The 12,721-nt window shown below is 38.4% G+C and overlaps 1 protein-coding gene across 1 annotated transcript; it reads left to right on the top strand.

Annotated features, from left to right (window-relative positions):
• Window positions 1-3,799: 3,799 nt before the first annotated feature.
• Window positions 3,800-11,536, top strand: LOC139713973 (coiled-coil domain-containing protein 172-like). The gene is made up of 9 exons (XM_071625700.1): window positions 3,800-3,878; window positions 5,829-5,914; window positions 6,568-6,684; window positions 7,682-7,847; window positions 8,440-8,541; window positions 9,164-9,266; window positions 9,905-10,079; window positions 10,897-10,968; window positions 11,420-11,536. Exons 1-9 carry the CDS (start codon window positions 3,800-3,802, stop codon window positions 11,534-11,536), a joined length of 1,017 nt encoding a protein of 338 aa, XP_071481801.1.
• The last annotated feature ends 1,185 nt before the right edge of the window (window positions 11,537-12,721 follow it).

Here is a 12,721-nt window from a genome sequence, read left to right as displayed (position 1 = left end):
AAATGATTTTTCGCAACACATTAAGCCATGGTCATTGTGATTCGCCGTCTTTCAGGTTTTATTCGCATTTCCACTCGGTCTATATTTTCATCAAATGCGTATAACAGAACAACATCAACAAACGGGTGGCTTGAAGTCTAACTAGTATATAGTGTCGATAAGATTCTTACAAACCTTTAGACAGAAATGACTCTGCATCTACAAACAAAACAAAAAGTAAATCCATGAAAGATAGAAACAATTTCCCTTCACACAATAAAAAGAAAAGAATGTCTATAGCCTAATGTACACCCATGCAGTCAGCTGCATTTCGACGACATCTTGTCAGCAGGTCATTGACTTCCTGAAGTTGTAAAATGTTTGCATGGAATCAGTGAAGGAGATTTTCGAAGATACATAGTGACTTATAGGAGAGGTATGTTGATAAAGATTCCATGATGCAAGCTATGACAGCGTAAATCACTACCTTCCACTGTCCTTCCCGCCAAAGGAGTTATCGGTTTTATGTTTTGATTAGATTAATGAGGGAAGCAGCAAGTACGCAGCATGCAGGATTAAACAAAGCAACGAAATGCATACATGGAATTCATGACTTGAGGATTTATCTGACAAAAAAAAAAGAACCCACAAAAAAAGAACCCCACACACATAAAAATGAAAAGAAAAACAAAACATGACTGAACTTAACGTAGGCAGTGGAACATAGTCCAGGCACACGATGGGTTTAGAATCACTGGCACTGCATGTCAGTTTAATGTACATTATAAGTTGACACCACACGCGATTGCGACGTTAATACAAGCCATCCAAACACGTTGCAGGGAAAACAAATTACAGAGTGATGAAATATAAATAATAAATATACATTATCATGCAAGTAAGTGTACATAGGCCTATATGTAGCGAAATAGAGTTTCATCGCAAAATCGGCTAAGCTCCATTTGGAAATATTTTAAAGTAAGCCCACTATCATTGCAGATAGAGCAAAATGAAGCTTTTCCAGTATAGATACCTTGCTTCATAGCACATGCAGAACAAGTTATGATTTGGAATATCCCATATTTTCGTATTAGTTTCCTTTAGCAGCTTTAATCGCAAAATCAGATATCTCTACTAAGCAAGAATGGAGTTAGTTCGTCTTGCGATAACTCAATTATGTCTGTAAGTTTGTACGGTCAGTAAAATACAAGTTCGGAGAGGTATAAATAGCAAGTAACCCAACCATCACATAATCACTGAACCCCCAACTCAGTGCTCTTAAACTCAGAAAGCAAACATGCGTGTTTAAAAAAACGCGATCGCGATTTTACCATACAATAAGATTGCAATCTTTCATAAATGAATTATGATCTGATTTGTTTTCTGAAATCATAGCATAAATGAGGATCTTCAGATGTCGGCCGTGACATCAGGCATGACTTATAAACTAAGATCTACGTTATACAAGCATAATGTATAATATAGGCCTAGGGTATACTTTCACTTTTATAATATGTGATATGCAAGCGTGCATTTTTTGATCAGATGAAGCATGATTTCGTGCCTTGGTGATACCAGAAGGGCATAAACCGTTTTAAAACTCTGTGGAGAATTCGGTTTCGTTTTCGCTCTGATGTATCTTTTATTATTATGTATGCCTCTAAACTACAAATAATTTCAACACATTGAAATGGTCGAGAAAATCATTTTTGTAGAGAATTGACAACATTCAGACTGAACGAATTTGTTTGTTTGTATGTACGTCATACATGGTCCCTCTCAAACCTGACTGTTGACAAGGGAGTTCAATCTGGAGGGGCATCTACTGTGGCAGCGCCTTATCGATTTCCATCAGAAAATCTACACAGGAATGAAAGGGGGAGGTTGAGATCCCACTCAGTGGTATTAATTTCCACCACGTTCGAGGAGCGATACACTTTCGATAACTTCCCCGCATTATAAAAATATTGTTTTTATTTGCAATTTCCTGATGGGATTACGTGACTATATTCTACCTGCTTTCTTTTTTATACCTCTGACGTTCGCAGTTTGTATTCGTAGATATGGCTCTGTCTGGATGTATTTCCTCGCGACCCATCTCGGGCGAGCGTTGGGGTTGAAAAGACTGCAGCTGATATTTCCTCCTCTATATCCTTTGCTTTCCACTTTTGCGCATCATTCACGTGTGATCAGTTTCGGCGAGATAATACACAACAAGGAGCAGCACTCAAGGAAAAGTGTAAAGAAACGGAGCTACTTTATATACTCCACTATTCTTCTTACTCGAAATAAAGTCCTCATGTGTATAGAATGGAAGTCTCGTTTTTCTCTGTTTGTGGTTGACCGATTGAACCCAGCTAACAATATATAAAGCCAGCAGTCAGATTCATTTGCAGTATATACTAAACAGGAGCGAGGCTAACTTAGGTGTGAAAGAATTAGAGTGACATCGGACCTACTGACCCTATACATTGTATAGGTACTGTAGTACACGTAGCCTATACATCATCATTGCCAAAATCGTAAAGCTGCGCATCGCTCTGTTCTAGTCGTTTTTCCCCACTTTATATCGTGAACCAAGTTCAAACTTGTGATTAAAACAAAGAAACAAAGAAACAAAATAAGAACATTCAACAATAATGATCGGGTATTTAGAAGCCTACAATGTAGGTTTGCCACCTGCATTACATGCCAACAAGGGGCATTTATTTTTCTTCTTCTTCTTTTCTTTCGTTCTTTTTTTTTTTTTTTTTGTTATTGTGTTCGTGTGTGCGTGGGAAGGGGGTGAGGAGGTGGCGCGGCGGCTGATTTAGGCTCTACTTTACTTTACTTTCAGGAATGATGCTTTAGGTCAGAGCCTGTTCATCGCCTGGTCAGGATTGTCGCCTCGGTTGCTCTTGATCCTTCCAATTAATATAGTCTATTCTGGGCTAATCTCATTCAAATGCGGAATTTGTTGTGGAGTCCAGTATGCATAGGAAATCAAGCTTTGGCTATTTCATAAATAAGAAATAGCTTGTGTTTTAAAGGTTGGCAAATACATTAATAGGGCCTACCTTCAGTGTATTGTATTGGTCCACGAGTCAAATAGATATCCAGAGTTTGTGAAATCGGTCGTGTACGTACAACCTCGGGGAAAATCCATCAATCTGTACATTGAGAGGTTCCGTGCTTGATTGGTTGATCGCGCTTGATCGCAAGCTATGTTACTCGTAGTACAATGTACATGTACCTTAATCGAATTTTAATTGACTACAGACAGTACACATCATGTACTACGAGTAGAGTTGTAATGTAATGAAGACCGTATACGTACCCACTGTACTTACCATCAAAGAGATTTTTCTCCTCCCCACCACTGGGGAAAATCTCTCTTTGTGTACCATGTAGACCATGCCACCTGTCGATGCGCGCGCCTGTCATGCTATGCCAGGCGCAGGCCAGGGCTCTGTTGCATAAAACCCTTACCGCTGGACTTACCGCTCCTTTCTAGCGGTAAGTCTTCAAATTAGCGGTAAATTTTATAATCCTTGATGCTGATTGGTTGTGATGCCTAATTTTGACGGTAGTTACCATTGAAATTCAACGGTAAGTTTTATGCAACGGGCCCCTGGCCGCGCCCGGCCCGACGTTGTACCATTGTACCACCGCGACCGTACCTAAACGCTATACAATATTGGCCTGCGCATGCGCTGCGTAACGTCTACGTGTACCGTATACATAAAGTGCATCATCCACACGAGAAGTAGGGTTCAGAAACGCTAGAACAACTGTTGCCTTTCCCATCGAATAGACAAAAAATAGATACGACCTTATAATAATGAGCTTGAACGAGCTCTTTGTACAAATTCTGCAATCGGAACAGAGGGCGAGGGAACGGAAGAACCTCTTAAATGACAGTGAGTTATCTCAGTTGGATTGAATCTTCTCACGGTTAGGGTCTAACGTTAATCCCGGCCGCGGGGCCTCGGGCGCTCCGTATACAATAGAAAAAGTCGTAACGGTTTACTCTAAATGTTCTGTTAGATTAGACGTGTCTGAATCCTGTTGTACTGTGGATATTGTTGATATTCATGTAACCATGTTCGTCCATTGCCAAGCCTCGGGCCTTGCCTCAGTTATCTGTAGAAGCTCTCTATGTACCGTTCTTCAGATACCGCCACGTGCACAGTCTAACGTTAGACCCTGACCGACAAGTCTGCCTAATTCCGCGAAAAACTTCTCATTTATAATATCATAAATGACATTTGCTGGGTCAGTTAAGAAGCGAAAAACTGACCCAGCAAATGTCATTATAAATGAGAAGTTTTTCTCCGGAATTAAAGACAGACTTGTCGGTCAACGTTAGACCTAACGTAGAGTAGATAAACAATGTTCTAACTTAGATTTACTACTTAACGTTAGTAGACATCTATGATCTACAGATTGTATCCCCTAGTAACGTTAGACCTAATTAGTTTCTAGGTAGGCCTACTTCTGGAGTAGATAATCTAGATCTAGACGTTCTAATAGGTCTAACCGTTAGACATCTGACGTTAGAAGAAACAAATCTAACGTTACAGTGTCAGTACAGTAGTACAAAAACTGGGCAACTTTTCCGAGATAGGCATCTAACGTTAGGCCCTTTATAGTTCTAACGTTACTTCATTGTCAGAAGTGAGCTGCTAATTCAGTACAGTTGTGCTATATAAATATGACGCAAAGTGACCCTGGAAAGTCACACGTTGCTATTTGAGTTAGAACTTCAATTCTTTGAAGATTACATTCTGTCTAGAATGTTCATCCTGAAAAGAACAAAATACTTTGTAACATGACACGAGAACAGTTCGCTGAATAGATCTATCCGTTCGACTAGTCCAAAAGCAAGTGGACATTTTGAAATGTCCTGATTGGTCGCGACTGTAGTCTAAATCAGAGCCAGCGTTAAGCGTCGTCTCTGATGCAGACTCTAAATCTGACTTTTGAGTCACTCACTTTTCAATCCCGGTATAGAGCTACTAACTCTGTAAGACTAAGAGTGACGACTAAGAGTCAAAGACCATAAACTTCAGGGCAGTCTGCCATGGATATATTAATGATCTTAAGTTAATGACAATGACCTAGCCATTTGTTGTCAAATTAGGATAGAACCAACCTCTAGATACATTTAGAAACCTGTGTCTAATTTAATTGGGACTCAAGAGCAAGACATTTGAAGCTAGAAATGACCACAACATATGGATATAGACCACTACATCTATCAGCATTCACAATCCACATATGCTAGATAGTTGCCTAGATTTTACAGTTTAAAAATTGAAGTTCCAAATATTAAAGTTAATGAAGAAGGGAAAATGTAATCAATGGAAATGTAGTTTTACTGATTGATTGTGTTAGTTACCTGCACTTTATAGGCCTAGATGCATAAATATTTAATTGCAATACTTTGTCTTCTTTCCCAAAAATGAGAAATTTATAAATAGGGGCTAGGCCTAGGGCCTAAGGCCCTAAAGTAATAATAAATGATTTCATTTGAACCTGGTACAGTGGTAGTCCACAATGCTTATTGTACAATCAGTACCTCTAGACATGGTGTTAGACATAGCCGTAGAAAATGTGTAGGCGACAATATACTGAAGTTAGCTCTTATATACAGTAGGAGGTCTAATATATATATGTGATTACTATGGAAATGTATGTAAATGCTCTACACTGACAGTGGGTGCCGTCATAAGTGGCTTTAAAGCAAAATGTTTAATGTTGTGTCTTAAATAGTACCCTTATTTATACGTGTGCCGTTGCTATACATCCATTCTGTTTGAGGTGAAAATGTCTGTTGCGCATTCAGTATTGTCATTATTCCTCGGCAGTAAAGAGCAAGATATCAGCCACAAGCCATCTCCTGCACACTACACAGGCCAAGGTCGTGGCTCTGCGTTCTGATGTATCTGCCAGGGTAAGCTGAGTAACTTCTCATCTTTTATCAATTTGAAAACTACCATCTTTAATTCTAATGACTAGATTTGATAAAGAACAAACATGCAAGAGGACAATAAGCTTGCCATGAATGCTAACTTTTTATCTTGGTGAACTGAGCCATCATCTACAAATAATCTGTCATTGAATTGAATTGAATTGAATTGAATTGAATTGAACAGGTTTTATTAAAAATCATGTCTGGCAGCCAAAGGCTGAATTGCACATGTTTTACAATCATAATTATAAAAACAGACAGATTATTTCGGTGCTCTGTACAAACAATGATACAAAGACATGATATTAAAAAGAACAAACATTACAAAAGTCATATGTCTTAATACATGCAAGCGCAGACTAGTGGTTTATTCAAATCCTATTGCAATGGCATAATTCTTATTCAGATCCTATTGCAGTGACATACATGTAATTCTTTTCTGGCATTCTGTAGTACATGCGCAAGTGCTTGCATAGTTGTGATATACTAGTATATTACTTCCCCAAGAATGTTAGGGTCATTGACAGACTCCTATAAGACATGAATGCATGCATTTGTATGTGTGTGTGTGTGTGTGTGTGTTTAACTGTTTGTTTCTTTGTTTCTTTCTGACTGTTTTTCATCCTTTCCACCAGACGGAAGAGTTATCAGCAGAGGAGCTTGAATGTCGATGGGTGCACAACAAAGAGTCCATATTGACAGAGCAGTTGGCAGATCTGACTGGGCAGAAGCAGGCCCTTGTTAAACAAATGGTAGTCCATCACCCCATTTCATAACTGGAAGTTGCAATGATAGTAACTCTTGCTGCTATGGCTATTGTCATAGTAATGACAAGAATCCTGCTTCCCGATTGGTTGTTACGATGGGAAGTTGCTATTCTAGCCAGAATTACTATCCTTGCAGCTTTTATTGAATGGGACTCACCTTTTGTTCACTTTTTTTCCCCCTGACCAATAGCTTTAAATGCGCTACTAATATTGGGCAGATGTGCAACATTGAGATATCGTAGGATCAATTACTCAAATGTCTATTTCCCATTAAGGCAAAGCTCAATTAAATGGTCCTGGCAAGTTCTCAAGTCATTACCCACTTTTTGACTTGGATGTAATTCAAAGCCCCTTTTATGGTATTATGCCATAAGTTGAATTGAAGAATATTTCTGCATCTGTGTACTAGTATATGCTGCGTGTGTGTGCATGTAGGTGACTGAATGAGTATGTGTGCAAGCATGCACGTATGTATAATATGAACACATAAATTTGAAGATAGAGAAGAATATCACAGGCTGTTAGATGCTCACAGACATGAGAGTGGCATTCATGCTATTATTGATTGGCAAGTTGCCTTGTCTTTATGTTCAAAACAGCAAGGGATGATTACTGCAATTGTAGTTTGATGAGATTCATCATAAAATTGCACCTAAAGTCGGCACATCAAACCTATTGAATCGCCTCCCCCCCCCCAAAGAAAAAAACACCACCAAACAACAACAACAACAACAACAACAACAACAACAACAACAACAAATAGAATCTGCAAATTAATCATGGATAAACAAAGTTTGGGGGGTTCTTCATTTGAGTTCAGGTAATGCATGCCAATTCTTTGCCATTATCAATGCCAATATTTTTCATACCCTCTTTGTAAAGGAGATCAGCAGAGCTAGGACTTGCAAAAGCATGTTTTCTTGAGTACATTGTACTGGAAAAAAAAAATCTTATAAGGATTATTTTTTTTATATTCATCAAGGAAAACTTACAGACGCTACAGAGCAAGGAACTGGAGATGTTCTCTGCTAATGTGTCCAGATTTGTAGAGGACTACGGACTGGCTAGCAAGGGGCATGAGCTGAGATTGTGTGCAGTCAGGGAAAAAGTTGCAGTCTTGAAGACAAGGCAGGCAGAGCTGATGGCGGGTGTGACGACTTCAGAAATGTTCAGATTTTATCAATAAATTAATAACTTTTTTGGGCCTCAAAGTAAGGCCTCAAACAGCAAGCACCTGTGCTGAATTTACCAGCTGAATTCCACTATTATTTGTGTGAAGGCAATAGCTTTTCCTGCAAGTTATACATGCAGAGAATGCAGGTTATAAACCTGGGACTTTGGTCTGAACTGACAAGAATTGTTGTGTCACCAAGTCAAGAAAATACAAAGTTAACAAGTAACAGCAGCCCATAATCGGTCATTTACCAAGTAAGCATAAATCTGCAACAGCTTTCAATTTTCAATCTTTGCAAAGCTGCAAAGACCCTCCGAACTGAATAACAACCTGGTACACATAAATTGCAGGTAAATCAACTTATACAAAAACATATGTATGATGACCTATCCTAAGCCAGAGATATAAGATTAGAGGCTTTTGACTTCCAATGAAGTCCACATCATTGCTTAAAAATATGCCCAGTAATATGAGTGGTTGAGAGCCAAGTTTCCTGCTCTTAACTTGACTTCATAGCTTGTTTTTCACATCAAAACATTGTAGACATTGTTCACTTCCCTCCACAGAATTGGAGGTCAGCAGAAAACAGAAAGACATGCTGACATCTATTGATCAGGAGAAGCTGGCAATGGAAAAGGAGAATGAAAGATTGAAACAGGAGATAAAAGGTGAACTAGAAATCTTGCATTCACAAATCATCCCTTTCAGAATCCATTGAAATTGTTTGATTTGTCGTTGAAAAAAAAAAGTAGGTGCATGAACAGGAGTAGAGCCAGTAGAAGTGGATTTGCAGTATGGTAGTAAGAATTTCAAAACATTGTACATCATTCTTGGTGGTTTGTCCATTGTGCAAGATTTATAAAGATGGTATTCATTGATGGAAGAAATTCATCACATTAAATCATGTTTCATATATTCCTGATTATGGTACACGAATATAAAAGTCAGTTTACCGTAAATCATACATCTACTTGAGATATGAAATTACTCTATCATAAAATCTCTCCTCTGAAATTATGGCACTATTCGTGACAGATAAGCGCAAATTAATTTATTATTTGCATATTCAAATAACCATATTCACTAAGGGTCCGTGCCACATTCTTGAAAATGAGTTTTAAAAAGTTATTGAAGAACATGATGTTACACGAGATCCACCTTTCCTCAATGCAAATTCACCAATGACAAAAATCCTGTTACTCTGAGACTAAAGTCTAATTCACATCTGCAGATTGGCTTCAAAAGTTTCAGGTGGTAGTGAATGTACACTTTTCCTCCATCTTTTCATAGATGCTGAAAGCAGGCTGAGCAAGGAGAAAGCAAAGACTGCACAACTGGAAGCGGAAAAGTTGCATGTTGCAGAAAAGCCCCATTCAGATCCTGAATTCAAAAGGTACGGATCCAGTTACATAACTCGTGGAAAGAATCAGTTGTGCCATTTCCCAGAAATAACAGTTCCTCCTCCAACTGGTAACTTTGATTGTTGTTGTGGTTTTGGGGGGAGTTTTTTTGGGTGTTAAAACCAGGTGAATATAATCTACTTGTGTCATTACAACTGTGAATGAAACTACAGTCAAACCTGTCTGTAGCGGTCACCCAAGGGAGACAGAAAGAGTGGCCATTATAGACAGCTGGCTGGTATAAACGGGTTCTTTATCATTCCTTTTTCTTTTGGAGGGAATAGCATTTAGTGGTTGTACAGCAGGTGTCCACTATAGACAGGTGGTTGCTAAGACAGGTTTGACTGTATTATTTGTAAAGTGACATATAAGCCGAGGAAAATATTCAAAACATCTCCAAAACTCAGAAATGTCAATCTATGCGTTGCTTAGTGGTAATGTAAACGCACATTCACACATCCGAAATATTATGTACACATACATACACATGTGTTTGAATATATATTAGTACTGTATATATTCATATTATAATGGAAAGAGAGAGAGAGGGAAAGAGTGCCAGTTTATGTGTGCACTTAGTCATCAAATATTCATGTATGGCAAAGTAAGCAATACATGTACTTTGTTGCAGACTTCATGCAGAGCTGGAGGGATGCCGAGACGACTCGCTGGAAGGCTTGTGCCAAGCCCTGCAGCAACAGATTGACCAACTACAGCGGCAGCAGTGGCAGCAACAACTTCATCGGCAACACTCTGGAGCTGCTGCAGTCAAACAAGAAGTTATTCCACCTGTGAGCACTCATCAGGTGAAGACATATACTTGTCTTTTTGGTTTAACTTCAGAACCAAATTTGTTCAGTGGAACCTCGTTACACATGTAGCAAGTTTGAATGTAACAAGATACCTACTGGAATAAAATTATTTTGTAGGTCCCATTACTTTTATATTCTTTCGTTTTTTAACACGATTCCTGATCTGAGGAAATTTCAGAGGTTCAAAGCAGCTCGTTATAATGAGGTTCCCCTGTACAGCGGACTCCTGTTACAGTGCACTCCCGTTATAACGAAATGCTCGGGGGCCAGCAGTTTTCTTTCGTTATAACGAAATTTCGTTATAACCGAACAAATACAATATTATATAACGAAAACAAGGAAAGCACGGATATATATAATAGATTCTTTGTAATGACACATATCGTTTACCTGGGTATTAAAGGGGAAGGCTAGTAACTGATCAGTGGGAATCAGTGGAAATGCTGGGAGATGATTGTTCCAATCCTTATGGGATTCATTCAAGAGTTCATTGTATATCTATTGTTGTGTGAAAATGATTTGCTTCAGAACGGTCTCATATTCAAGTAATGTGCATATTAATGCTCCGTCACTGACCAGGGACGCTAACCTGGAAGCATTAAACTGCACATTACTTGAATATGAGACCATTTTGAAGCAAATCATTTTCACACAACAATAGATATACAATGAACTCTTGAATGAATCCCATAATGATTGGAACAATCATCTCCCAGCATTTCCACTGATTCCCACTGATCAGTTACTAGCCTTCCCCTTTAAACTTTGCCTATGCTTTTATTCTCCTCACCTTGCTTGACCAAACCCTCAGCCAACATGGACTTCAAGTCAAGGTATTGCACCTTATCAACAGCAGAGTCAGCAACACGGCCAAATAAGACAGGTAAGAAACTGCGGACTTCTCTTTTCTTTTCATGAATGAAGGGAATTTTCTTTCTTTTCTGCATATTATACAGAGCCTAACAGTCAAAGGAAAACTTCTATAACTGTACTCTCTCCGCCATAAAACAACGAACAAACAATCAATCAAACCCTTTCATTTATGTCACTTGCCATTTTCGAGGCTAATTAATCATGAATATAAGACCAAGAGAGAATGGAAGAGAAGCAAGGCTTGGATATTTGTTCTAACATCATCATGTAACTGTCATAATCTGGCTTCAGGTCAGTGGTAATGCTGCTGCCCAATAAGCAGTAAGTAGGGGAGAAAGATTTCCCCAAACTGATATTCATCACATCTATAAAAATAGCATTTCACCATTTACATGACCTAAATCGATATCGTTGAGACAGGTTCGTGCCCATTATCTTCTAGTTCATGTCTTCTTTCCTAGAATCCTGGAATGAGGGAAGAAGACGGAGCCAAGAAAACAAACAAGAGACCAGGCAGCAGTAGACCAAACCTCAAGAAACTGAAGAGCGCCCTCAGATGTCAAGCTGATGAAGAATAGAATGAAGATACTCTTGTCTCTGCTGTATAGATATTTACAACCTGCTCATCAGTATGTAAATACATGTACTGCATAAGCTGTTATTTTCACATAAAGATATTTTCATGAATGGGGAGGTCACGGACATTTTCGCGAGATGTTTCCGAGATTTGACACCGAGGCTTAACGTAAACACACTACTGTATTAGTATTGGCCTAGCGTATGGCGACATTTTTGCACTTTGTTAAATTCGCAGTTCAGCAGTGATTCATGAAATTTGTGAAAATTAAACCCTCGCGAAAATAACAGCTTATACAGTATAAGAAGCAATGGTCAATAGAAGAATAAAAATCATCTCTCCAAATCCAGTGGGTTACATTTTAGGCAAAATATGCTGTGCAGCGTGTTCATTATCACTTGTATGAAATTACATTGGGGCATTGTGTGCTTGAACAGTAATTCTCTCAAGTACGTACATGGAAAAAAAAAGTGCATTTGTTTGCTTGAATGGCAAACATAAAATGCTGTCCCTCTGAAGAAGAAAAAAAAAAATATATATATATATGTAAGATAGTAAAATGAAAGGCAATGTTAGTTCTCTCCTGCCTCTTCACAGAGTACCATAGGCATTGAAATACTATCAATGCTTGCAGTTAAAATTCTCCAATATATGTGTGCCAGTGGTATGACACTCTAATGATGCAAGAATACACCAGAAGTAAATCTCACCATCACTTTCCTTGAAATAAACATTGTTCAGTATCTACCTAGAGGAAAGGAATATGTATGATATTGTGTATGTGTATTTGTGATACTTTTGCACAATTTGAAAAAGTTTACCATAGTTTCTGGGGGAAAAAAAATCAAGGAAATGGGGTGGGGAAATAAACCATTTTATATTGTGATAATTCATATCATTCAGTCAGTTATTTTGTGTGCATATTTCATACTGAGAATCTATAATGTAGAGTACTGCAGTTCACATCACTTTGTCACAGAATTTCAGTTTCACTCTCAGAAATGAAGTACAAATAAATGCAATTTCTGTTTTTACAAGCACTGGTTTAATGCCTAACTGGCAACCTTGTTCTCTTTTCTCTTTTGGCATGTCTGCCGCGTATGGCAAAATAACACATACTCTGTGAGAAATATTTCTCCACAGTAAATGCACAACTTATTCTCCAACAATGCATTGCACTGTTGCA

This window comes from Diadema antillarum, unplaced genomic scaffold (genome assembly GCF_040938485.1).
Source record: "Diadema antillarum isolate AM-2024a unplaced genomic scaffold, OU_Dant_1.0 seq00002114_RagTag, whole genome shotgun sequence".
NCBI lineage: Eukaryota > Metazoa > Echinodermata > Echinoidea > Diadematoida > Diadematidae > Diadema > Diadema antillarum.
The sequence above is the reverse complement of the archived record's forward strand: the minus strand, read 5'-3'. Positions and strand labels throughout refer to the sequence as shown.

Bases quoted from the DNA above. Each gene is read 5' to 3' on its own strand.
- LOC139713973 (XM_071625700.1), top strand. From the start codon at position 3,800: ATGAGCTTGAACGAGCTCTTTGTACAAATTCTGCAATCGGAACAGAGG. The intron at 5,915-6,567 runs GTAAGCTGAGTA...CCTTTCCACCAG, and splicing joins GTTCTGATGTATCTGCCAGG to ACGGAAGAGTTATCAGCAGA. The intron at 7,848-8,439 runs GTGTGACGACTT...TTCCCTCCACAG, and splicing joins GCAGGCAGAGCTGATGGCGG to AATTGGAGGTCAGCAGAAAA.